The 26,513-nt window shown below is 34.4% G+C and overlaps 2 protein-coding genes across 2 annotated transcripts in view; both read right to left on the minus strand.

Moving 5' to 3' along the window:
* Positions 1–4,281: 4,281 nt before the first annotated feature.
* Positions 4,282–8,073, minus strand: LOC133189528 (heat shock 70 kDa protein 12B-like). Its single transcript, XM_061324882.1, has 4 exons — positions 7,738–8,073; positions 6,040–6,258; positions 5,586–5,736; positions 4,282–5,483 (listed from the first exon to the last, which is right to left on the minus strand). The coding sequence occupies exons 1-4, from the start codon at positions 8,059–8,061 to the stop codon at positions 4,417–4,419; spliced, it is 1,761 nt and encodes a 586-aa protein (XP_061180866.1). The 5' UTR covers positions 8,062–8,073; the 3' UTR covers positions 4,282–4,416.
* Positions 8,074–14,357: 6,284 nt separating this feature from the next.
* The window catches only part of LOC133189653 (signal transducer and activator of transcription 5A-like), a 46,991-nt gene continuing 34,835 nt past the window's right edge, over positions 14,358–26,513 (minus strand). The window contains exons 15-23 of the mRNA XM_061325054.1: positions 25,780–25,872; positions 23,258–23,393; positions 22,115–22,173; positions 21,530–21,624; positions 21,148–21,284; positions 20,787–20,939; positions 20,223–20,301; positions 17,633–17,758; positions 14,358–16,713 (exon numbers count right to left, since the gene is read on the minus strand). Coding sequence (XP_061181038.1) covers positions 16,506–16,713; positions 17,633–17,758; positions 20,223–20,301; positions 20,787–20,939; positions 21,148–21,284; positions 21,530–21,624; positions 22,115–22,173; positions 23,258–23,393; positions 25,780–25,872 — 1,086 coding nt within the window. The 3' untranslated portion in view covers positions 14,358–16,505. The remainder of the gene's footprint in view (positions 16,714–17,632; positions 17,759–20,222; positions 20,302–20,786; positions 20,940–21,147; positions 21,285–21,529; positions 21,625–22,114; positions 22,174–23,257; positions 23,394–25,779; positions 25,873–26,513) is intronic.

The following is a 26,513-nucleotide window of genomic DNA, read 5'->3' on the forward strand; positions in this document are numbered from 1 at the left end:
TTCAAAATCAGACGGAAGACCTCTCATTGCTCGCAATGAGTTTCTAGTTAAGGTCTTCCGTCTTCACGGAAGACCTTATAGTGATTCTACTGTTTCTTATTATTATTATTATTATTATTTTTCATTTTTATTTTTCTGACCTTTTCAAATCGCGATATCTCAAAAACTACTCAATCATTTTCAGCCAAATTTTCAGGAATGATGTGTTATCTCATGCCATTTTGAAATATTGAAAAAGTTTGGAAAAATTCACTTCCGGTCACGAATTATTACGATTTTTCACTTTTTCCACTAAAAATCTAGTCCGTGAATGTTCTCGGAAACTGTTAAAAGTAGGAGTCTGAAACTTTCAGGTATGATAGAAGGTGATTTGTAGATGTGTGATGGAAACATTTCGTGTGTCGTCGCCACTTCCGGTCGTCACAGGAAGTGATTTAAAAAGGGTAGTTTTTTGAACTTTTTTCTTTTTCATTATTTTTTTATGATATTTATAGGTTAAATAGAGAATCTTATCAGAATGCTAAATATATAATTTATTCAAAAATAGATTAACCCGTACTCTAGATATTTATGCTTGCTACTTTGATACGATGGTCTTTGATAGCGTAATGGTAAGCATGTTGAATTTTCACGCGGGCAACTCGTATTCAATCCCCAGAATGTCCAAATTTGTTCACACTATTGTTTGGGCTCAAATGTAATATTTTATTTATATTTACAGGGGGGGGGGGGCTATGTCGTTCAACGTCAGAGCAATGGTGTTTGACTTCACAATGGCACTGTGTCTTTTTACTCCTTCATAAAGAGTTTGCAGTTAAATTTTGCACTATTCAATCCCAAGAATGTCCGATTTTTTTTCACACTGTTGTTTGGGCTCAAATGTAATATTTTATCTTTAAGTGGGGGGGGGGGGGGGGGCTATGTCGTTCAACGTCAGAGCAATGGTGTTTGACTTCACAATGGTACTGTGTCTTTTTACTCCTTCATAAAGACTTTGCAGTTGAATTTTGCACTAATTAATGTGCATATGTGTGTGATATGACAAAATAAGGTAAAGATGTTAATGTAGCTAGGTACCTATGCAATTGAATCACAAATCGGAGATTTGTCAAATTATATTTTGAAAGTAGAATTTATTATTTTCTCATCTTGATTAAATAAAAATAGCAATTTCAAATGAGAGGTAACTTCAATGACATTTAGTTTAGAGCAAGATCCGCCATAATTAAGAGCTCAAAGCGACTTAGCGGATAAAGGTATGGTTAATTAATGGAATACAGTGTATTAACACAATGAAACACATAAAAATCTGTATACTTGAAACAGTATGTGAAAAAATATGCTTTCACGTGAAGTGTCAATCATTTTGTTATGCGTGTGTGGTGCTGACTCAGGGAGGGGGGGGGGGTAACCTGAAATGCATGAAATCGGGTAAAATAAAACAAAATAGTGTAGATACATGTAGGTCTTAAATTAAAAAAAATATTTAACATAATTTTGTATTTTGTACAATTAAGTGTGAGAATCTCAAAGTTTAAAAAAATTCACACAAAGATGTTTTGGAACATAGGTCCTCCCCCTCCCTAAAATTATATTTCGTATTTTTTTCGTTCCAGATTTGCAATATTTTCAAAATATAAATGTTTAATTATATTTTATGTATGATTGATTGATTGATTGTATGTTGTTTTAAGTCCCATTCGAGAATTTTTCACTTATATAGAGACGTGACCACCGCGGTGAAGGGCTTCAAATTTAAACTTTTACTCGGCACTTAGGGCCATTGAGCAATGAGGGATCTTTATCCGTGCCAACACCTGCCTTGACACGTGGCCTCGGTTTTTAAGGTTTCATCCAAAATATCCGCAACTTTCACTTCAAAGTGCCGAGCGCATGGCGAAGGAATTTTGTATGAAGGTGTGACAGGGAATGCACAACATAACATGTTGTTTAAAGAGGAATCAACTTCTATGAAGACAGAGAAGGGACGGAAGACCTTCTTGTTGCCATGGCAACAAGGTTTCTAGTTATTATTATTTTTCTTCCTGGGTACTTTTTTGTCCGTGAGTGATCTCCGAAACTACACATCCGATTGAGGTGAAACCTTTTTAGGGTTAATAGGAATGTAATGTAGATTTGCGGAACGAAGGTCATTTTGCGCGCACGTGCATGCACGTGCAATGAGTAAAATGACCAATATAATTGATATAGCCATAACTTTCATATCTTTTGATGAAATACTTTGATACTCAGAATATAAGGATATATTAATAGTGTAGACAAGATGACATAGTCAGAATGCACATGCATGCACGTGCGCGCATGCGCATTGATTGAAATAACCAGTAAAATTGATATAGACTTAACATGTACATTTTTTGATGAATTGCTTTGAAACTCTGAATATAAATACATGTAAGAAGTGTAGACAAGAAGACTTGATCAGCGCACACATGCATGCACGTTCGTGCACGTGCGTGCGCGTGCAATGAGTAAAATGACCAATATACTTGATATAGCCAAATCTTTCATATCTTTTGATGAAATACTTTGATACTCAGAATATAAGGATATATTTGTAGTGTAGACAAGATAACATGGTCAGCATGCACATGCATGCACGTGCGCGCGTGCGCAATGATTGAAGTAACCAATACAATTGATATATACTTAGCTTGTACATTTTTTGATGAATTGCTTTGAAACTCAGAATATAAAGATATATTAGAAGTGTAGACAAGATGACATGGTCAGCGCACACATGCATGCACGTGCGTAAGCGTGTAATGAGTTAAATTACCAGTATAATTGATATAACCATAACTTTTACATTTTTTGATATAATGCTTTGATACTCAGAATATATAGACATATTATAAATGTACATCTGTAGACAAGACGTCATTGTCAACATGCAGATGCATGCACGTGCACGCGCATGCAATGCTAAAATGACCAATATACTTGATATAGCTGTAACTTTTATACTTTCTGATGAAATGTTTTGATACTCAAAATATGTAGATATATTCATAGTGTTGATAAGATGACACGGTCATTATGGACATGCATGCACGTGCGCGCGCGTGCAATGCGTAAAATGACAGATGTACTTAATATAGCCGATTTTTTTTATCTTTTGATGAAATTTGAATATAAAGATGTATTAAAAGTGTAGACAAGTTGACATGGTCATTTTGTACATGCATGCCCGTGCGCGCGCGTGTAATGCGTAAAAAAAACCCAATATACTTGATTGCCTTATTTAATGAAGCTTACAGGGAATGACACCAAAAGGAAGTTGGGGGGCGTTTGGGGAACATCTGTAACGGTCCCCGTTACAATTAATACTAGTTTTTTCTGTAGCTCTCTGGTCGTCCATCCCAATTTTTTCGGACCAGCGAGCTACAGATCTTCAGCTAGGCTACTGTTCGATTTCTTTCATTCACAAATGTAACAATTTAGTATTTCCCTTGTTTTATAGCTCTCAATAGATATTGACAAAGCGTCATGGTAGTTTAAAAATTGTATGCATTAAAAAGTTGTACGAGTTTGAAAAAGGAAGAATTTTTAAGACAAACATCTTACAATTGAGATTGTATTTTATTTTTTTCTTGTTTCTTTATATACTCTTGCCTGTTATTTGTATTTATATTGTCTATACTTGTAAACATGTACCTTTTGTATCAGTGACCTGGGTTTAAGTGAATAAAGAATTGAATTGAGATATAGACGCTTAACTCCTTAATTAACCAACTAGCATCTTGTAATTGAGATATAGATTCTTACTCATGAATAACCCAACTTATATGGCAAAGACCTATGGTCGTTAAGTTAACAATTTTGATCAGTCCATATTCTTGCAGTTACAAAAGAGTTTTGAGGACCCTGCTGAAGGTCAAGGACAATAAGGAACAGACCCGTAGGTACCGGGGGGGGGGGGGGTCCCAATAATTTTTCAAGTTTATATAATAGAAAACAAAACTGAATTACAGCCATCACAGTTTTAACGTCAGATGACCTTTTTTCTGCCAAGGAAATTCTTTAAGATTGGTCTGAGATATATACGATCATATCCCACAACTAAGAAACACTAAATTCTTTACGCCATAATTCTTTAGTAGACAATTTGTCAAATCCTTTATTATTTGATGGTCCATTGTAGATAATTCAATAGCCTTTATGATAAGGGAGGGAAAAAGAAAGAAGATATAGAAAGGAAAACTGATAACGATATATTTTAGGTGATATATATATATGCAGTATGAAACAGAATACATAAAAAAAATACTTAAGAACGTTCTACCTGAAATCTAAAAACTATTGTGGATTCGTTTGGTTCTTCACTATTAACGTCTAATCTAGTATTTATTGAATACTAGTAATATTGTATCAGAAAGAAAATCTGAAAAATTCTTAAATCTTTTCCTCTTCTGGTAATTCAAATTCCGCAGGGATAATGTCCCCTGTTTTAACTACTTTGGCCTCCACGGTGAGTTCAGTTCCACCAAATATCATTCTCGCTTCAACGGAGCGATCATCTATGCCTAGTGGTACGTTCACTACGAATTTCCCGATATTTTCGCATTCATCGGTATAGAAAGGATCGTCCTCTTTAGACGTATAAATACCAAACGATATACTTTTCTGACGGGAGGTCAACGGAACATAAGATCGTTCAGCTTGTGCCTCATCGACAATCAACTCGTCACCTCTTTTTACGTGGCGATCAAATATGTCCTCACAATATTCCTCTCCTTCTACATCTATTTTCTTAGAGGCCATGTGTTTTGCAGCATCAAATTTCGTGCTCATGTCAATCCCGTAGGTGAACTTTGCAATACGAGACTCTATTGCCTTGGGTTTGTCCCCAAATAGGACTGCACCACGAAGGACGGCTAACCCAGCTTCCTGGGGAACGATAACTTGACAATCGGGGAAAGCCTTGCGGACAGATTCCTGTAAAATGTACGACTCGGAAAATCCTCCTACCATCAAAATTTTCTTGATTCCCCTTACTTTGGGTGATTGGAACAATTCTTTTAAATGTTTTTTGATTCCTTCGCATGCGGGCTGAAAGAAGCTATCAAACGTAGGCAGGTCAATTCTGACTTTGTCTGATCCCCAGTGGAGGTGGTCTCTATACCTGGTTCTGTTGGTGAGGGTGGTTAAGTCGGAACCCAGAGTTTCAGAGCATTCTTCTATAAACGTAGCTGGAATTTTTAAAGTTATTTTGGGGTTTGAGTCGTTTCCACTTGTGCGTTTGCGTTTCTTGATCTCAAAATCCCTGAACATTGCTATGTAGTCTGCGGTATACTTGTGACAGTACCCCTCCATCATTCCCTCCGTTACAATCTCCATTAGGGCGTTCTTGAAGGCCATATCCACACTTGTTCCTCCCCAATCACCCCCACTTGCTCGATCAAGCTCTTTTAAGTTTCCATTGCTTTTTACTTCATGAACGGTTATATCCACTGTTCCACCTGCATAAAGAAGAAAATAGAACGCATTAGTACTGTCGTGCAGTATTTTTAAAAATGCATTTCGAATACTAAGATTGTGACGAAATAAGACAAAGTCATAACCTCCGGCATCCAAAACCAGGTACTTGCTGCCGGGTTGAAATACACTGATATGGTTCGTGCCCTCAAATTTCTCCACCGGAAGATGTTTGCAGTAAATCGAGGCTGCCTCAGGTTCTAACGCTATCATCAGCTGATGGCCAGGAATACCTGCCTGTTTGGAACAAAGGTCACATAAATTAATGCTTTGACAGATTTTAAATAGTTCTGTAGATCACCAAATTTTCGCGACATCTTATTTCCATGCGGTAGCCATTCGGTCACTATAAGCGAGAAAAACAGTTCAAGAATGTGGTTATTGTTGTATACTAAAATGTATAATCTTTGATATTACAAATATACGCGAGAAAATAATTTCGCGAGTAGATTTCGTGTAATTCAGATAAATTTACTGCGAATTAAGTTATTTACGGTTGAGTACTTCTAGATTATACTATGTAGTAATTTTAAAATGTACCTCTTGTGCTGCCTTTCGCATGAAAAACTTTGCAGGATCATCCCAGATTGCAGGCACAGTGAGAACCCACGCTATGTCCTCTTTCTTTACTATCGATCCTCTGTTTTTCAATGATTCTATCAGGTGGTCTTTTAAAAATCTTATTGCATGAGAGAACACCTTCACAGCCGGCAACTCCCTGCCTCTTATGTCTGGTACCTTTGTGTCTATGGTCAATTTCTGGGGGAAAAAAAGCCAGGAAACAAAATAATTTTGGTTCCACACTCTGTTTAGCCAAGGACGATATCTAGTATAACAACTGTGAGAAAAGTCGACAAAACGATCTCAAGCCCCCCCCCCCCCCCCCCCCTACACACACACACACACACACATAACACACTTTGTTGCTATAAAGTAGAGTTTTTTGTTTTTTGTTTTGTTTTGTTTTTTTTTGCTTGTCAGATTATTTTGCGAAGTTGGACCCTCCCCCAACTTTTTCAATCAGTTAATTAAGGTTTTTTTTATGCCCCGCAATGAATATGGCCGGGGCATATAGAGTTTGTCATGTCCGTCTTCCGCCCTGCCGTCTTTCCGTCACGCTTTGCGTTTAGCTCAGTTCAAAGCTCAGTTTCGACCTTGACCTCACTTTTCTTAAATTAGTGTTTTGCTCAGTTTTTAAAAAAATATTTAAGATATTTTTATCAAACTTAATATGCTGATACGTATTCGTGAAAGCTATTCAACTGCATAAAAAACTTGACCTTGACCTTTCCTGTGACCCTGACCTCACTTTTCTTAAATTTGCATTTTGCTTGGTTTTAAAGAAACCATTAAAGATATTTTTATGTAGTAAGCTTATGCACTTATACATAATTTGGCAAGAAATTATCATTTATATTCAATTATTTTAGATTTCAATTTTGAAGAAACTATTCTATATATTCTCATCAAACTTCATACACTTATACAAATTTTCATGTTGCATTACTAATATACCTTCTGCGGGGCATTCAAGTCCGATGGACATATTTCTAGTTTTTTTTTTTAAATTTTTAAATTTTCTTTCTTTCTTTCTTTCTTTTTTTTTTTTTTTTGCTTGTCAGATTTTGTTTTGGAAGTCCCCCTTTTAAAACCGTTGCTACGAGCCTGTCAAAAACATATATATCAAAAATTCTAACAGCAGCAATTCAAATATTTCCAATAGGATTATACAAGAAATGCCATCCTCTGGAATCGTGCACAAGTGCCTGGTAATGTAAATCAATTTTTGTGAGGAACTTGTTAAGGTAGCAATACTTCAAACAAATTCTTGGGAAAAAATTATATAATTGAGGAGCGTGTTATCAGACCACCAGAGTCATAAGTTTATTGCTCATTTCATTGTCTAACGTACTTTGAACAATCTCCAAGCCCTTTTTTAAAATTGCATTTTCTGGCCTTACCATAAAAAACACGAGACTACGGACTTTTTCTGACCCTTAGAAGTCCTTTTTTTTCACAGGGTCACCTGGCATTTTTAAAACAGAATGAAATGATCCTCTAATATTTTGTCTACAATACTTATACGAACAGAACATAAGGTGGACAGAGAGGGTAGGTATACTTCGTTGTAAGAGATTAACAAAATTAAAAAATATAATAAATACAAGGACAGAATACTGTCAATGGTCTGAAGTTGTTTTGAGTTTTTGGAGAGTACATTATCGACAACAGACTTACGTTTTTTCTGACTTTGTCATAGAGCAGCATTTTGAATCTGCGGAAGTAGAAATATTCTTGATGTTCATCTTCTTCCGCCAGTTCTGCATATTTAGTCTCTGCGTCAAAACCAAATTCAACAAAGTTTCCATCATTGTCCAGCAGGACAGTGGTCGGGGTCTTAAATGAAATGAGGCCGCCATCTGGAGCATTCCAGTGAGGTGCGAATGTTTTCGGTGGGTCCTTGTCCAAGTCATCCCTCATGGCAAACGCATAACCAGAAAAAGTAGTGCCAAAGTCTATGGCTGCTACCACCAGCTTGGTCTCTGGTGTGGCCACAGCCATCTTTTAAACTAAAAAAAAAACATTGTCAACTTAATAAACCTTTTTAAAAAGTTTTATTTTTTACCCTAAGTCAAGGACTATGCAAGTTAAAGTGAGATCGAAAAGAGCACAATATTTTTGCTGTCCATATTTCCACACGTCCACGAAGTCCATCACTAACTTTGACCTCGATCTTTGTATCGCCTCTTTCTCTACCATTTTGAAGGCTTTAGCAAAAAAGAAAAAATACCCCCCCCCCCGAAAAAAAAAATTAAAATTAATTTGGGAAGAAAAAACTAAACAAAAATAAATAAAAATGCCCCCCCCCCCCCAAAAAAAAAAAAGATGAACAATGGTCCTTATATTATCTTTTGTTTATAGCCGTAGCACCAACATGCAAGCGACTTATTGATACAGAATTACCGCAGTTCCTTTAAGACAGCCAACAGCTGTCAAGTGCTTGCTGCTAACAACTGTTTCTGTATCACCCGTATCTTGCCACTGCCTGCTTCTCACTGTCAACTGCTCTCTCACCTTTAATATCTTAAGGTATGTCACTCGTCAGCCTTTTAGAAAATTTCAGTCAGAACCTCTTACTTAAAAACTATTTATTACAATTCAATCTTTATAAAATATTTAATTTAAACAATGTAAAATGTTCAACATTCAATTAAAAAACTGCTCAAAAATTCACAAAGAAGCAAGATTTATAAGTGACTATTTCTTGTGGCGGAAGGATATTTAGCAGAAAATTCTGCAAATCTACATATTTATTAAATTTAACATCTTGGAACTTTAGCCTCACACACTTTTACTCAGAGAATATTTTCCGTTATGATATGCCTGGAATATTAAATATAGGTCTCAATTTATATTTTTATAACAAAATTTACACCTTCGCTCAACAAACATTGCCAAAAAAGGAAGATATATTAAGGAAGTCGAGATAAAATTTACACAGTTTTTTGCTTGAAAATCGCATATTTTGACCAATATTTCAAAATTTACATCACTGACCCCAACTTTTTCTTTCATTATTTTAAACTACTCGACACTTTTGACCGATCAGCACTTAAGTCGTAAAAAGTTTGATACAAGAAAATATTCTATTGCCTATTTAGATTTTTAATACCCCAAATAGGAGACTTTTTTAGTGCAAAAAGGTCATACAATAATTTACGCGCATTAATTTGCATGATTTGTTCAATGATAAATATTATTCAAACTATTTTACGTAAAGTAAGATTATGTTTATTGCCATAGTTACATCTTATAAAATATGATAACGGTTAAAGTGATTAACCAAAGAGTTACAATTTAAGTGCAAAAAGGTCATCTTAATTGTACCGTAGCTCAGTTAGATGCACACTGACCCCCAATTTTCTCTGCGATTTTGAGTCATACTATATGAGTACTTATCCAAAATATACTTCTCAAAAAATCCTTGATATAACAAATTTCACGAGTGACATACCTTAAATAAGCATGCTTGAACACACCTTTTGATAGCAAGAATGTTACAATAATAACAAAAATTGGCGGATTTAGGAACTTTTAAACGGTGAAGGCGAGAAAGGTGTAAATCAGAGGAAAGGGTATTTCCTCTTAAAAACAAAACAATTAATTCCCACATTTGGTTTCCTTGCAGGCCAAAAAAAAATTTTAACAGGGAGGAAAAGATTAAAGGGTTATACAACATCGGGAAAATGGGAGGAGGGTTATCTATATCTGTAGGGAAGACAACTCTTAAGTGTGGGGTGTGGTGGGGGATAGGGCTGGGTTGTCACATACAACAAAAGAACAATCTTTTAATAGGATTTGTTGGTATATGCATTTCTACTAAAAATACTTTTGAAAAATTATAATAACTTTTTCCTACAGTAAAAATATCTATCTTGTAATATCTTTTTACGCCTATGAAAAGTATGTGTACATGTTTATTAGTGAATTTTTATGTGTGTGTCTTAATTACATCAATTTAATGGGTAATGTAATGCCCATAGAAATATGGGGGGGGGGTGTCCAAATAAATTGCCAACATATACTTTGCAGTTGTGCTCCCTCAATAATGACGTCTGTGACCTTTTTTATTACTTATCAAGGGATTCCTGTTGGGCTCCACCCCGCACAGAAGTTGCTTCCTTGCCTAGGAACAATCATTTATACAGAGAGTAAAGAGAGTAAAATACCTTGTTATGTTTTACAGAGTATTATAAAATAAAATGCTCAAAGGTTTTAGAAATCATTTTACTCATGACAAAACTTAAAGAATTTGTGTTTTTTTCCTTAGTGTTTCTGGTATATTTTTCATCGGCTAGGGCTAGGGTTACCACTCTTACTTTGCTGGAGGTCGGTTTTTTGTTTTCAACATTCATTCTCCTTCCCAGTATAAACATTCCTGGATCCGCCCCTTATTTTTTTTCACTGTAGTCAAGCATGGGTGATAAAATAAGACAATAGGTAATTGGCAGTTGGCAGGGGCAGTAAACAGTTGGCTGTCGTGTAGTGTGAGATAGGTCTGAAAATTCTTGGCAATTTTTTGGATTAAATTACGCAATTTGATTCCAGAAAATATTCATATTGTACAAGTATAACATTAGGATGTTTTGAGATTGGTTTGGAAAAGAGCTAGCATAATTATACAGTAATGTAGAAAAACATATTTTTTTCCCTCTGAAATATAGCAGCTGCTACAGCAAAGCTTAGTAAAAGGCAGTGGCGAAGTTCTGAACGACAAAAAATACCCCTTAGCAGTACAGAGATATGGTAGCAATCACATTTAATAACCATTAGTCTCGATAAAAACTGGGGGTGGGGTGGGGAGAGGGGGGATTACAACAGTTTTCCAGTCTTGAACAGAAATTCAGTCCGAGTAAAAAAATAACACACACAAGGACTACAGCCAAAGGCAACAGGTAACAGCTTGAACTGTTATAAAAATCAGTAGAGTTAAAACGAAAGTAGAAATATTTTGGAATTGTTGTGAAGAAAGTAAAACGCAAATTCACAAAATTTTAGGTATTTTCTTTACTTGAATATATTATTATCCCACATAAAAAAAATGTTTTATAACTTTTGTATATTTGCAATTGAGCTTACCTAGACAAGCAAGAACCAGGCTCACCCCGAATTCATAACCGTGTCAAATAAGAAGAACGTCATGTATAGAAGTTCGTCTTTCATAAGGCGGGAATTATAAATATCTTAAATACTTGAATTTTGTAATTAGATTAATCCATTTTCTCGAGTCCAAGTGCTTCTTTCGTGTCCTTTTATAAATTCATGGTTACAAAATGGGTTCGTTGAATGTTTTCTTTATATTACAAACACTCTAATCTGTAAAAGCTTTATAAATGAACGAACAGAGGCCTGTTCAACAGAGCGAACGTTTGCGAGCGCTCGCGAACATTTCTGTTGGAGGGATAAGGAATTTAGGCGAGCGCTCGCGAACATTCGCTCTGTTGAACAGGCCTCTGTATTCAAGCTCAAAGTCCATTTAGACAATACAAATCGGGAGCAGAGCAAACACAGACCTTCAAAAACAACAGAGATGGGATCAGGTGCCATGGAGGAGTGAGCATCTTAATGATAGATTGTATTTGCTGATAAGATCATTGTATCGACCATAAAACTGACTTCTTCTCTAAAGTGAATACTTCTTTCTGTTATAAATTCTTACCATATAGGATAATCATGTAAACGCTATTATATGGGGTAAAAATATTACTACAGTGCAGAGAAACAAGTGCATGTGTTCAATATTACTGAGAACATTTTTGCTAAATACCGGTAATACAAATAGTTCAATTGTATAACTCGCAAAATAGTCATAATTTTACTCGACAGATATAACTACACGTTTAAATTCAGCGCCATTCAAGGGTTTTCAGAAATCATAGTAAAACAAAAGAAAAACCCATATGTGCTCTCCAACTAATTTTGTACTAAATGACGAATGATATGTCTACAATCAATGTTGATTTTATAGTTATGAATGTACATCCACCCCCTACAAATGATTCATTCGTCATTTACGTACTAAAATGGGGAGCGCGCCTATAGAAAAATAGTCGTAGTTTATTTTTTTTCCGTGAAAATGAAAACGTCATATGGATTTCTCTAAAATTTATTTCAAGTAAGTTAATACAAAATTTACAATATGATAGTAGAACAAGATAAAATTAAACGAATTTTATGAGTGTAAATATAATTTCTTCTAAAAAGTAGTATATAGTTTCTTTAGTTAAATACGGCATCATTCATATTTGTTGGTAGATGAAGTCTGTGCAGATCGTTTTAATATTAATTATTTGCTCTAAAATTCGAAATCGTTTAGTGAATATAAGTCTGGATTTTTGGATGTGATCATTTTTCATATTCAACATATCTTTAATGATTCATATATATGTACGTTTACCCTGGTCCGAAACTGCGTATATTTTGAAGGAGTAAAATAAATCGACATACAGATATATTTCCTAGCCAAGTCATTGTGTTTTAAGTGATTGCAAAATTTATTAAAACTTGATAATTGGTGACATCATCTTCAGGCAGACACAATCATGTGCTCAGGAAAATTTTGTGATGAAAATAATATATATGTAAGACGATTTTCATTTCATTTTGAAACGTACCTTTCAAGTTAAATTGAGGATAAAATTATTATACAAAATCAAGTGTTCTTTCAAAGTGTTCTTTCAGTTGGTTAATGACCCTCTACACACTGCACACTAAAGAGTTCCGATTCCCTGGTATTTTTATGCAGCTAGAGTGATCTGCCCTTAAATCTAAAATCAATTCAAATTGCGATGAATTTGTCGGTCTCGGGCCGACGGACAGACGTTAAGGTTCAACATCGGGGTTGAACCACAAAGAAATGAAATTTATATCACAGCCAATGTCTAGAATTTTCAAGGCGCAATTTTTATCAACTATTAATGTTGTGTAACATGAATTTATATGTACAAGCTAAATCTGGCAGGCAAGAGTCCAAGTTTGAAAGTCAAAATCACGCATACTAAAGAGCGAATATGGATCAGCCGAGGATGACTCTGAAATTGACAGTTGACAGCACTAGAACAGTGGCTTGACCTGAGGAAGCCAATTTCACTGGATTTTACCAAAGGTCCATGGGCCACAATACCTAACCAAGCCACCTCTTCTTTTTGATTAATCAAACACAATGTGTAAACTCTTTTCTAAACAAGAAGTACTTTAAAAAAATCTGTACATTTTTGATTAATCAAACACAATGTGTAAACTCTTTTCTAAAGAAGAAGTACTTAAAAAAATCTGTACATTCCTGTAAAAAATTAAGAGCCCTTATCCATAATTTGAATGAACTAGAATCTACCTAAATAAAGAAGCTTTTATCAACATTTATACTGTCCTGAGCCATGAGTTCTGGGCATCAAAAAAGTATTGTTGACCCCACCCTAATTTCAAAATATCTTCATTATCTGCCCTTGATAAGGGAGGAGTTATTCACTCAAAATGAAATTGAACCTCCTTTATCCAAAGAAGCTTTGTGGCAAACTTGGTTGAAATTAGCACTTATAGTTAATAAAGGTAAACAAGAGGCCCATGGGCCACAACGCTCACCTGAGTAACTTTGACCTTGCCGTTTTTCACCTAATCTCCCCCCCCCCCCTTGTAGTACTTATTGTGGTCCCGCCCTACCCCCAGGGGTCATGATTTGAACAATTAGAATCTACACTACCCCAGGATGCTTCCACATAAGTTTCAGCCTTTATGGCCCACTGGTTCTTGAGAAGAAGATTTTTAAAGATTTTTACTACATATTTCAATGTAAAACTTGGACTCCCTATTGTGGCCCCGCCCTAACCCCAGAGGTCATGATTTGAACAATTTAGAATCTACACTACCCCAGGATGCTTCCACAAAAGTTTCAGCCTTTCTGGCCCAGTGGTTCTTGAGAAGAAGATTTTTTAATGACCCCACCCAATTTTTGTCTTTTCTTGATTATCTCCCCTTTGAAGGGGACTTCGCTCTTCATTTTCACAATTTAAACTCCCCTTCAACCAGGGATGCTTTGTACCAAGTTTGGTTAAAATTGGCCGAGTGGTTCTTGAGAAGAAGTTGAAAATGTGAAAAGTTTACCGACTGACAGACAGACGGACGGACGGACGACAGACAACGGGTGATCAGAAAAGCTCACTTGAGCTTTCAGCTCAGGTGAGCTAAAAATAAATAGGTGAAAAAGGTTTAGCCTTTGGCTCAGGTGAGCTGATAAAAGAATCAAAACAAAACTTCATGATCTAAATTATCTATGATCATGAAAATTATTAACTACAATCAAATATACCTTTATTTTATTTGGGAAAACAATTTAAATATTAATCACTCTTCTTAACAAATTTTACTTAATATACTGTCATATAATTTTGTGCAATTTTTTGAAGCATTCCTTTTCAGATCACAAAAGCAACACTAAATTCCCAATGACAATGGTTACAGCGATTCTCAATAGACTATGTACAAAAAAAAAAATATGGCACAAATATTTATATTAAACGAATCACCCTAAACATCAGTAAAAATAAATCTTTCTCCATGAAATAATGACCTATCTATTCTAATCTTGTAAGCTACACATTTAACCCCCCCCCCTTGTTTACTATAAGGAGTACTTGTTGTTCAATCATGGACACACTATTCCATACTTCTACTTGAAACTTGGTCAATACACTGTTCACAATCTCTTTCAGGTAATGCTAGGATTACTATTACCTTACAAAAACCTCACAAAAGTCTTAAACCAATCCTTAATAGTAAATACTACTTTCCTTAAACATTTGCCTATAATCAATAATTTTTAAACTCATCATAGAAGGTACTTCTACTGTGCTTAAAATTTAATGTTGTAAAAAATGTTTTATGTCATAAAAAAATGAATGTTGTTATAGGACAAGCTCAAAATAGGGTAAAAAAAGATATGTTTAATAGAGAAAAAATGAACTAATGGTTGAAAACCAAATAAATAATTAAAGAGTCAATTCTCATGATATAATATAAAAGGTAACAAAACACTTTATATATGCACAATGTTATTTCATATGAAAGTCCTCATTGCCGAACAAAAATTTACAAAGATTGAGGCCTCGGTATCCTGGCAAGAAACCAATAAGACTAATTTTCTGTTGTATCATTAGCTTGTAAACATCACATTGATAAACAAACCAAACAAAAAAAAATAGATACTCCAAATACAATACAAATTTAAAAAAGCTGATAGCAATAAATATCATAATTGGCTAATAAAAGAGCATATCTGACAAGCAGTACTGTTTCAAAGAAAACTGTAAGGATAGTGTGAAAATATTTAAACAGGTTAGAATGATTTACTATCTGTGTATTGTATGAAACAAAGATCCAGGTCAAACCTACACACATGAAAATATGTAACAAACAATTAAATTTATAACATAGTAATAGGAACTTTCTATATATAGAACTGATGCAATCTCACTGACAGGTAAAATACAGCAAAGCAGTGAAGTTACAGGGATTTATCATCTTTACTATATCACACAAAGCTCATAATGGTCAAAAGTTTCCTGTATCACTGCATAAAAAACTGAACAAAATAGCACATATATAAAAACAGATGTAATCATACACAAGAGCCAAAAAGTTTAAAACAAGCATATTTGAAGAAATAGATTTAAAATCTTGCACATAAATTAAATACATAGATAGGCATTTCCAATCAAAGCAAAGCACATTTTGATAAAGTTTCAAGCACAAAACACCTCAGAAATTATTAACATATTTTAAATGAACATTTCCAAATAATTTTTAATCATATGATTTTTGATTGATGCTCAAAGTATTGTGCATATGAAACCCTGGTTTATAAGGTAAAATAATATACTGATGCAGAGAACATACTTTTGAATTGCTTTAATTATAAAGATTTTATGTGTGTGTTGTTGTCAAAAAAACCTTACTTGTACACATTATTTGTTTAAATACATTTATTACCGGCCTCTAACAAAGCCAAATTCATCAACAGTGAACCCTACAATCAACATTTAGTTGGATATATAAAAATAACATGAAGTACATATCTAGATTATTGATACAATTTACACCATAATTCACAATTAGTTATACATTTTAATTAACTATTATAATCAAGACTTTGAAATTATGATGATATTTTTATATTATAAAAAAACCTCTTATGATGAAGAAACATGTTTAATCAAAAGCAGTATAGAGTTTTTGCTTCAACACAAACTGTACATTGTCATAAATGATAATAAATCTGGGAACCCATGTGCACTTAACACTTTCACAGCACTGTGTTATTCAACTTTGGAGGGGCATTCCTATGGTACACTTTTTACCCTGGTATTCAGTTAGGGACCCATTCACTCTGTACAATATGTCTTAACTGTATATTTATTTGAAGAAGTCACTTCAGTGACTTAACTGTGTACTCAGTTAGGGGAACCATTCATTGTGTTCATATTGCCATTTATGTTGTTCTGAGTTGAAAACATGGCACCTGCTGACTCCAGGAGCCTGGTGAAGTTGATGTCATTAAAGTCTTGATCATTCAACTCAAACACATTATCAGCATTATAATCCATTCCTGAGCCTGGTAGCTCCTGTAATTCATACTGGTCCAAATCCATCAGGGTTGTCCTAAAAACAATGATCACAATAATTATTGATTTCAATCAGTATCCCACATGTACATCTCTACAGATATAGATAAGAGTATGTCACAGGGTGAATAAATTATTATTCTGATAAATATTATATGTATGATTAAATATTTAATGACCTTATCACTAATCATCATTTCATTATCTTCATCATAATTTTCATCTATAAAGCATAGTGAATTACAGTCCTCTGGAATTTACTATGTGTTCTTTTCATAAATATCTCATTCATATTCATGGGGTTGAATGCTCATTGGTGGATTTAGGAGTGTGAAAGGTCAAAGGTGTTTGTGTCAGAATGGGTGAGGCTTGGAGTTGTATGATTGGTTGATATTTTAGAGTGAGAGGTGTGTGAGTGGTTTTACTAGTTTGGTATTGGGTGCGCATGCTTGGCGCCAAATACCCTAACTAATTCACTCCACCCTAGGACAGCCAGGAGTAAGGAAGAATTCCTCTCCTACTCCACAAAGTCTATCATTTTATAATGTGGACAATTTAACTGCCTATTCAGTAAGAACTTTTACCAACGTTGCTTTGAATAAATTAAATATCTTATCAAATAATTATCTACTTAAAGATAATTACATTGGAAAAGTTAAAATATATTAAAGTAATTTAATGTGTGAGTGTATAGGTATGAGAGTGTATTCATTTATTTTCATTACTGTTATTGTTACAGGTCACCTTTTTAGTCTTACCATGAAATTGAAAAAATATATAAATCGAACCCAACAGCTGTTTTCATTGTTATTATTAAAAAGGAGTAACAAATAAATTATGGCTGTGACAAGTATATAGTAGTAATGTATAGAAATACTGTTAATAGTTATATATTCTGTAGTTGGGTTGGTCTTTGAAATGAACTGCTTTACAATGAACTTTTAAGAAAATCCTACCCATCAGCAGTGGTAGTACAGACATTGCTCTGTGGGGACAGGCATGTTGCTATGGAGTCTGTCTCATTGACCTCAAGTGGCTGAGGAGTGAGGGGGTTCTCAGGGGACATGGTAAATCCGTTCATACTGCAACAGAAAATGGGCATATCTAATACTCAAATTTGCATATCAATGTACAAATTTGCTTATCAATTTATAAATATACTACATTACCCTAACACTAGACAGGTGCCCTATCAATGTATAACATCACCACATTACCCTAACACTAGACAGGTGCCCTACCAATGTATAACATCACCATATTACCTTAACACTAGACAGGTGCCCTACCAATGTATAACATCACCATATTACCTTAACACTAGACAGGTGTCCTACCAATGTAAAACATCAACATAATACCTTAACACTGGACAGGTGCCCTACCAATGTATAACATCACCATATTACCTTAATGCTAGACAGGTGCCCTAATTAATGTAAAACATCACCACATTACCAGAACACTAGACAGGTGCCCTGTCAATGTATAACATCACTACATTGCCCTAACACTAGACAGGTGCTCTACCAATGTATAACATCATCACATTACCTTAACACTAGACAGGTGCCCTATCAATGTATTACATCACCACATTACCCAACACTAGACAGGTGCCCTATCAATGTATAACATCACCACATTGTCCTAACACTAGACAGGTGTCCTATCAATGTATAACATCACCACATTACCCTAACACTAGACAGGTGCCCTATCATTGTATAACATCACCATATTACCCTTACACTAGACAGGTGCCCTATCAATGTAAAACATCACCACATTACCCTAACACTAGACAGGTGTCCTATCAATGTATAACATCACCACATTCCCCTTACACTAGACAGGTGCCCTTATCAATGTATAACATCACCACATTACCCTAACACTAGACAGGTGTCCTATCAATGTATAACATCACCACATTACCCTAACACTAGACAGGTGCTCTATCAATGTATAACATCACCACATTACCCTAACACTAGACAGGTGCTCTTTCAATGTATAACATCACCACATTACCCTAACACTAGACAGGTGTCCTATCAATGTATAACATCACCACATTACCCTCACACTAGACATGTGCCCTATCAATGTATAACATCCCCACATTACCCTAACAATAGACAGGTGCCCTATCAATGTATAACATCACCACATTACCCTAACACTAGACAGGTGCCCTACCAATGTATAACATCACCATATTACCTTAACACTAGACAGGTGCCCTACCAGTGTATAACATCACGATATTACCTTAACGCTAGACAGGTGCCCTATCAATGTATAACATCACCATATTACCTTAACACTAGACAGGTGCCCTACCAGTGTATAACATCACCATATTACCTTAACGCTAGACAGGTGCCCTATCAATGTATAACATCGCCATATTACCTTAAAGCTAGACAGGTGCCCTATCAATGTATAACATCACCATAATACCTTAACACTAGACAGGTCCCCTATCAATGTATAACATCACCACATTACCCTAACACTAGACAGGTGCCCTAATTAATGTAAAACATCACCACATTACCCTAACACTAGACAGGTGCCCTATCAATGTATAACATCCCCACATTACCCTAACACTAGACAGGTGCCCTATCAATGTATAACATCACCACATTACCCTAACACTAGACAGGTGCCCTATCAATGTAAAACATCACCACATTACCCTAACACTAGATAGGTGTCCTATCAAAGTATAACATCACCACATTACCCTAACACTAGACAGGTGCCCTATCATTGTATAACATCACCATATTACCTTTACACTAGACAGGTGCTCTATCAATGTAAAACATCACCACATTACCCTAACACTAGATAGGTGTCCTATCAATGTATAACATCACCACATTACCCTAACACTAGACAGGTGTCCTATCCATGTATAACATCACCATATTACCTTAACACTAGACAGGTGCCCTAATCAATGTAAACATCACCATATTACCTTAACACTAGACAGGTGCCCTAATCAATGTAAATATCACCACATTACCTTAACGCTAGACAGGTGTCCTAATCAAAGTAAATATCATCATATTACCTTAACACTAGACAGGTGCCCTAATCAATGTAAACTTCACCACATTACCTTAACACTAGACAGGTGCCCTAATCAATGTAAACATCACCATATTACCTTAACGCTAGACAGGTGACCTACCTGTATACAACATCACCGAATTACTGTAGAATTATCAATGTTCACGAGTTAGTGGGTCAGCCTAATACCCACAAATTTACATCCCCATGAATATTTATTTTCTAAACATACTGAATCATTGATTTACTGTTTAAACAAGTAACCCATGAAATTATGTCCCCATGAACAATTAAAATTTTGCTTGCCCACAAACATTGACCCCCCATGAATTAAAATGATTCCACAGTATCCTAATATAGATAGGTGTCCTATCAATGTATAACATCACCACATTATCCTAATCTGTTCTCATAACTAATAACACCTCAAAGGACCTTTCAATAAATTCCACTTACTCGTTCAGGTCTGTTGTATCAGGTACCATTCTCAGGTTATGTGGGATGTAACCATCAGTCCCAATACCAGGATGGTGTGCTAAAAAAGCCATAGCTGATTGTATTACTATAGTCAGGATAGCCATTTAGCATATATTAATTTTTTTTTCACCAAGAACACATTAAGTTGCTTATTGGTCTTATGGATTATCTGGATTTTGTAATACATGTATATTCAAAGATCAGTGGTCAATCCAGCTTGCATTACTCCTTGTATAAAATTTACCTCTCTGTAAAAACACTTCATTAATACTTCATTAATACTGTCCCTCAGCCCCCTCCCAAGATGTAAAGGGGTACTGGGTTCAACTATAGCTTAACTTGTCACAAACTCTTAACTGAAGAAGTAGGATATAAACACCAGTTTTATTCGCCTTCATACAAGAAGTTATCTTATAACAATTCACTGAAAGAAAAGTTTGTGAAGTCTCTAGTGATTAAAAATAAACTATTATCATCAACAGCAGTAAGTATAAAATTCAAACAATTCAGGTATCCCATGAGTAAAATCCTCTGTACACTTACTTGTTTGTGTCATGAATCTGCTAAATGCGATCTGTTTTGGTATATCTGGATACAGAGTCAATAGCTGAGGCAGGTCGTTAATTCTCTCAGCTAATCCGCGGATTTGGAAGTCCTTGCCACTGAATGGCTGCAAGTTCCAGATTTGTTTTTTACCTGTGTTACATAAAATAAAAGGTTTACAAGATAATCTTTCAAAAGTTAATCTGTGTAAAGTAAAATTATAATGTACTCAGAGCTAGGTCACCCCATGAAATAACACTCAAAGAGTTTAACTTAATTATCAAAAAAAAACTTTTTATGAGAAAGATGATGAATGGTCCAAACAAGTGGGACCTTTGATTCTCCTATTTATAGGTCTCACCAGTTTTATCCTCAGCTAGCCAAGCAATAGTGATTCCACCGATGAAGTTGTCACTGAATCGCAGGAGAAAAGTTCCCACGTTACATTTCTCCAGAAGTCGCTGGGAATCCAGTTTGCTGATGAATCCATTAATATATCTAAAGAAAAGTATAAGGCATTTGTTTTTGTAAATTTATAAATACAATTTTCCCCAAACTTATTAAAATGGAGAAATCCTTCATTTGATCAAAGACAGACAAATAATAAAGTTTCTTTTTTTTTTTTTGTTTAAGTAAATTTGAGCAAGTTCAATAATCTTATAAATACAATGTATACAAAATAATTATGAAGGTCTAAATCAGCCCATAGATGAAAAGCTGTTTAAAAGTGAGAAATTCCTCACCCTTCCTTCCATGGACCACGCATGTGTTCCTTAGTGAGCTTCATGGCCTGATAGAACCACTCCCAGAATGTGTAATTTCTGGACTGCAGCGGGTCCTACAAAACACCCTTCATGTTGATTCTTATTTTACTGATAGTAACCCTTCTTTACAGCCCAGTGGGATGGAGTCGATATTTGAGAAGAGGCTTTAGTATCAGGAGAGAACCCACACACTCTCATATGAACCCCCCCCCCCCCCCCCCCCCCCCAATTTAATCCAAGGAAAAATTTAGAGATTCCATTACACTACATGTACTCAGAGATTATTCCCATTCTAAACTTTATACTAATTATTTTACAAGAGTAAAACTAGTTTTGAAGTTCCAAAAAGAAAGAAATACTGTTTAAGACATTTCAATTCTTGAGCAAAAAAAAGCTACCTTTTAACTTCAGAAAACAAATTTAATTCTGACTGAAAATTAGGGGAAAAAACATGTTAATTTAAAAACAACTTTTACATTCTCAAATTCAGTGTTACATGTTCATGAAACTTGCTGACCAAAGTACATTTTTGAAGTGACCAAAGTTCATTTTTGAAGAACTTACTCTGTTGAATGCACTCCAGGTCACCATCTTCTGGGAAAAGTTGTCATCAATTGATCCCCCTTTATTAATGATAACATTGATTTAATTAATTTACAATATATATATATATATATATATATATATATATACATAAATAAATATATATATATCTATATATATATATATATATATATATATATATATATATATATATATATATATATATATATATATATATATATATTAGGGATGGCAATCGATTACTGAATTGCTAATCGGTTAACCGCAAGACTTTCCGACCGATAAATCGGTTAATTGTATCAAAATACACATATTCCTGATATTTTATTTTTCAAGTAAACTCTAGTTATATACACAAGAAAACTGAAAAAAAGATATTAGTAATATTCTGTCAATGCTTGATTATTACGCTACATATTATATTTTATTTCAATTTCGAAAAGCAAGAAAAAATTAAGGAAACCATGAAACATCTCTTGGATATCAAATAAATTGATTATGTTACAACACAAGGTCATTCTGCATTGTCTCCATAAACAGAAACTGAGTTGGAACTGTCACTTAATTTACAGTTATGTGTGTTTGAAATATAATTTGACAGATAACTGCGAAGGATAGATGGGGTAAGATACACATTGCAATCATTTGAATCATTTAACAGAACTCAACAAAGATTTAATTAATATCATTAAAGAAATTTAGGATAGGCTGGGTAACGACATGGCGTTTTAACAGCAATTAACACTTGACAAGGTGACCAATTACCCCGACGATTTCAATCTTGAGAGTCTTAATTATTTACCTCGAAATCAGCCGAATTAATTAAATGTGGAAACGTCATAACTTATCAATATACAGAGGGTATTTTAACATTGTAAATCGAGTTTAAAGGAAATTTACACGTATTTTAATTTTTTTTTTCCGACTAACCGATTACAGATTTTCTAACCAATTACCATCGTTCCGACCGCGTAACCAGTTAACCGGTTACAAATTGCCATCCCTATATATATATATATATATATATATATATATATATATATATATATATATATATATATATATATATATATATATATATATTACATTGTTATACTCATCTCTATTTAATATTTTATACAGTTCACTCTTGTAAACACACACCAAACAGCTTGGTAGCTAGATACTGCTTGTTTTCCAAAGTGAGTCCTCTCTCTGCCATGGATTTAAACTTGATGTCCAGTAACTTGACTAGATCTGGCCAGGGCACCTGGTCAGGTACAGTGAATGGCATCCTTCCCTATCAAATAATTAAGAACTAAATGTTTTGTTGCATGATAAATGACCGACATATAATTTTTACCAGTAATTATTCTCTTCTTTTTTTTAAAATTCTATTTCATATCCTGCTTTATCTAAAAGTATTTCAATTTTAAAAGTTTATAAAGATATGGCCTAGCTGATACTTTTCACTTTATGAAAAATGCATGTTTGAAAAAATATTGGGTCATATCCTAACAAACTTTGAAAACTGAAAAGAATCATATATATTTACATTCTAACATTCAACCAGAAGTCTCTGATGAGACTGTAGCTCTACTGGTCTGTTTGTATAACAAAAGAAAAGTAGCACTTGGATTTGAAACATTGCAACATGCAACAATAAATAGAATTATGTATCTTAATGTAGTCTACTTTTGTGACAAGTTATATTGAAATCAAATGAAAACTAGGAGTAGTAGCGTTTTGAAAGTATTTCATGGAAATTTCTATTTCTAGTAACCATGACAACACCATTCACCCAAATAAAAAAAAAAACAGAAATACATATTATGTATCGTAGTGTATTCTAACTGTGTGCCAAATAAGATTGAAATCAGACCAAAATTGTAGGAGGAGTAACATTTTAAAGGAATTTCACAGAAATTTCTATTTTAAGTAACCATGGCAACACTGTTCATCGAATTCAAAAACCAATGCAATAAATTATGTATCTTAGTATAGTCTTCTTGTATGCCTAATTATATTAGAAGCAGACTAAAACTGTAGCAGGAGTAGCGTTTTAAAGGAATTTCACAGAAATTTCTATTTTTAGTAACCATGGCAACACCGTCCATCGAAATCAAAAACCGATGCACTAAATTATGTATCTTAGTGTAGTCTACTTCTGTGCCAAGTTATATTGAAATTGGACCAAAACTGTAGGAGGAGTAGCGTTTTAAAGGAATTTCACAGAAATTTCTATTTTTAGTAACCATGGAAACACCGTCCATCGAAATCAAAAACCGATGCACTAAATTATGTATCTTAGTGTAGTCTACTTCTGTGCCAAGTTATATTGAAATCCGACCAAAACTGTAGGAGGAGTAGCGTTTTAAAGAAATTTCACAGAAATTTCTATTTTTAGTAACCATGGCAACACCGTCCATCGAAATCAAAAACCGATGCACTAAATTATGTATCTTAGTGTAGTCTACTTCTGTGCCAAGTTATACTGAAATCGGACCAAAACTGTAGGAGGAGTAGCGTTTTAAAGAAATTTCACAGAAATTTCTATTTTTAGTAACCATGGCAACACCGTCCATCGAAATCAAAAACCGATGCACTAAATTATGTATCTTAGTGTAGTATACTTCTGTGCCAAGTTATATTGAAATCGGACCAAAACTGTAGGAGGAGTAGCGTTTTAAAGAAATTTCACAGAAATTTCTATTTTTAGTAACCATGGAAACACCGTCCATCGAAATCAAAAACCGATGCACTAAATTATGTATCTTAGTGTAGTCTACTTGTGTGCCAAGTTATACTGAAATCGGACCAAAACTGTAGGAGGAGTAGCGTTTTAAAGAAATTTCACAGAAATTTCTATTTTTAGTAACCATGGCAACACCGTCCATCGAAATCAAAAACCGATGCACTAAATTATGTATCTTAGTGTAGTATACTTCTGTGCCAAGTTATATTGAAATCGGACCAAAACTGTAGGAGGAGTAGCGTTTTAAAGAAATTTCACAGAAATTTCTATTTTTAGTAACCATGGCAACACCGTCCATCGAAATCAAAAACCAATGCACTAAATTATGTATCTTAGTGTAGTCTACTTCTGTGCCAAGTTATATTGAAATCGGACCAAAACTGTAGGAGGAGTAGCGTTTTAAAGAAATTTCACAGAAATTTCTATTTTTAGTAACCATGGCAACACCGTCCATCGAAATCAAAAACCGATGCACTAAATTATGTATCTTAGTGTAATCTACTTGTGTGCCAAGTTATATTGAAATCGGACCAAAACTGTAGGAGGAGTAGCATTTTGAAAAATTGTTTACAGACAGACGGACAGACAGACAGACAGACAGACAGACAGACGGACGGACGACGGACACCTTACTATCGCATAAGCTCTTCTGGTCTCTGACCAGTAGAGCTAAAAACTAAGGGGCATTATTTCCCCATTTGAGTTCAAAGTAGTGCCTTCTAACTTTAACATTACTCCTTCTTGGGTGAAGTTCATCAGGATGTGAACTTCAAACAAAGAAATCACATTTTATGAAAATAAACTATATCACACCTATAATAAACTTACGAATATTCAGTAGATCTTTTAATATTTAGTATTACTGATAAATACTTATCATCAACACGAGTAAAGTATTACCACTACTGTACTTTAAAGCATTAATACATACTGGTTCACTAAACTGGTTATCCCATAAAACCGTTGCTACAGCATTACATTCTTGGTTGCCATGGACAGTCACAACTACAGGCAGGGAGATAGTCTACAAAAAAAGGGGCCATATTTTAAAAGAATTGAAAAAAATAAAACAAGATATTTAAAGTCATTCTAAAATTTTGGCTGCCAAATAACTTCTGGGTTTGTGAGAAATATATGCTTAAAATTATTTTCTTAAGTTAATTAACATAAAACAATGACATAATGATTAAAATAAATGGTAAAAGCAAAGGAAAAGTGCACTTAAGCAATGCTTAATGGCCCTTTTCAGTGCCGTATTACTTTAGAATATATTACCAAATTGTTCTCATTTGTTAATAGTTAAACACAAGTGAACATTTCTAATTACAATCACGTTAAAACATCACCTATATCAGCATGGATTTGAAACAAATGAAGTTTTTAAAATGCCTGTAGAATCCCAAATCCGGAAAAGTCGTACCGAACCTATTTTGAGTTTCGTTTACTTAAATCAAGGGGAGGAGACATTTAAATTGAACACTTGAACAATCTGATGGTGGATCATTGACAGGCACATTTGCCAAATGATACTTCTTGCGTTATTTTACCTGAGAAAAAATAGAATGAAGTTGTATAGATGCCTGTTTCCATATCAAACTAAGAAATTTGCACGCTTGCATTTGAAATAATACAATAAGTATTGACATTAGTTCCTTTATATTTTAA

This window comes from Saccostrea echinata, unplaced genomic scaffold (genome assembly GCF_033153115.1).
Source record: "Saccostrea echinata isolate AGI-Se365-2 ecotype Australia unplaced genomic scaffold, CSIRO_AGI_Sech_v1 ptg000019l, whole genome shotgun sequence".
NCBI classification, from domain to species: domain Eukaryota; kingdom Metazoa; phylum Mollusca; class Bivalvia; order Ostreida; family Ostreidae; genus Saccostrea; species Saccostrea echinata.

Bases quoted from the DNA above. Each gene is read 5' to 3' on its own strand.
- LOC133189528 (XM_061324882.1), bottom strand. From the start codon at position 8,061: ATGGCTGTGGCCACACCAGAGACCAAGCTGGTGGTAGCAGCCATAGAC. The intron at 5,737-6,039 runs GTACATTTTAAA...TGTTCCAAACAG, and splicing joins TGCGAAAGGCAGCACAAGAG to GCAGGTATTCCTGGCCATCA. The intron at 5,484-5,585 runs GTTATGACTTTG...TTCTTTATGCAG, and splicing joins CCTGGTTTTGGATGCCGGAG to GTGGAACAGTGGATATAACC.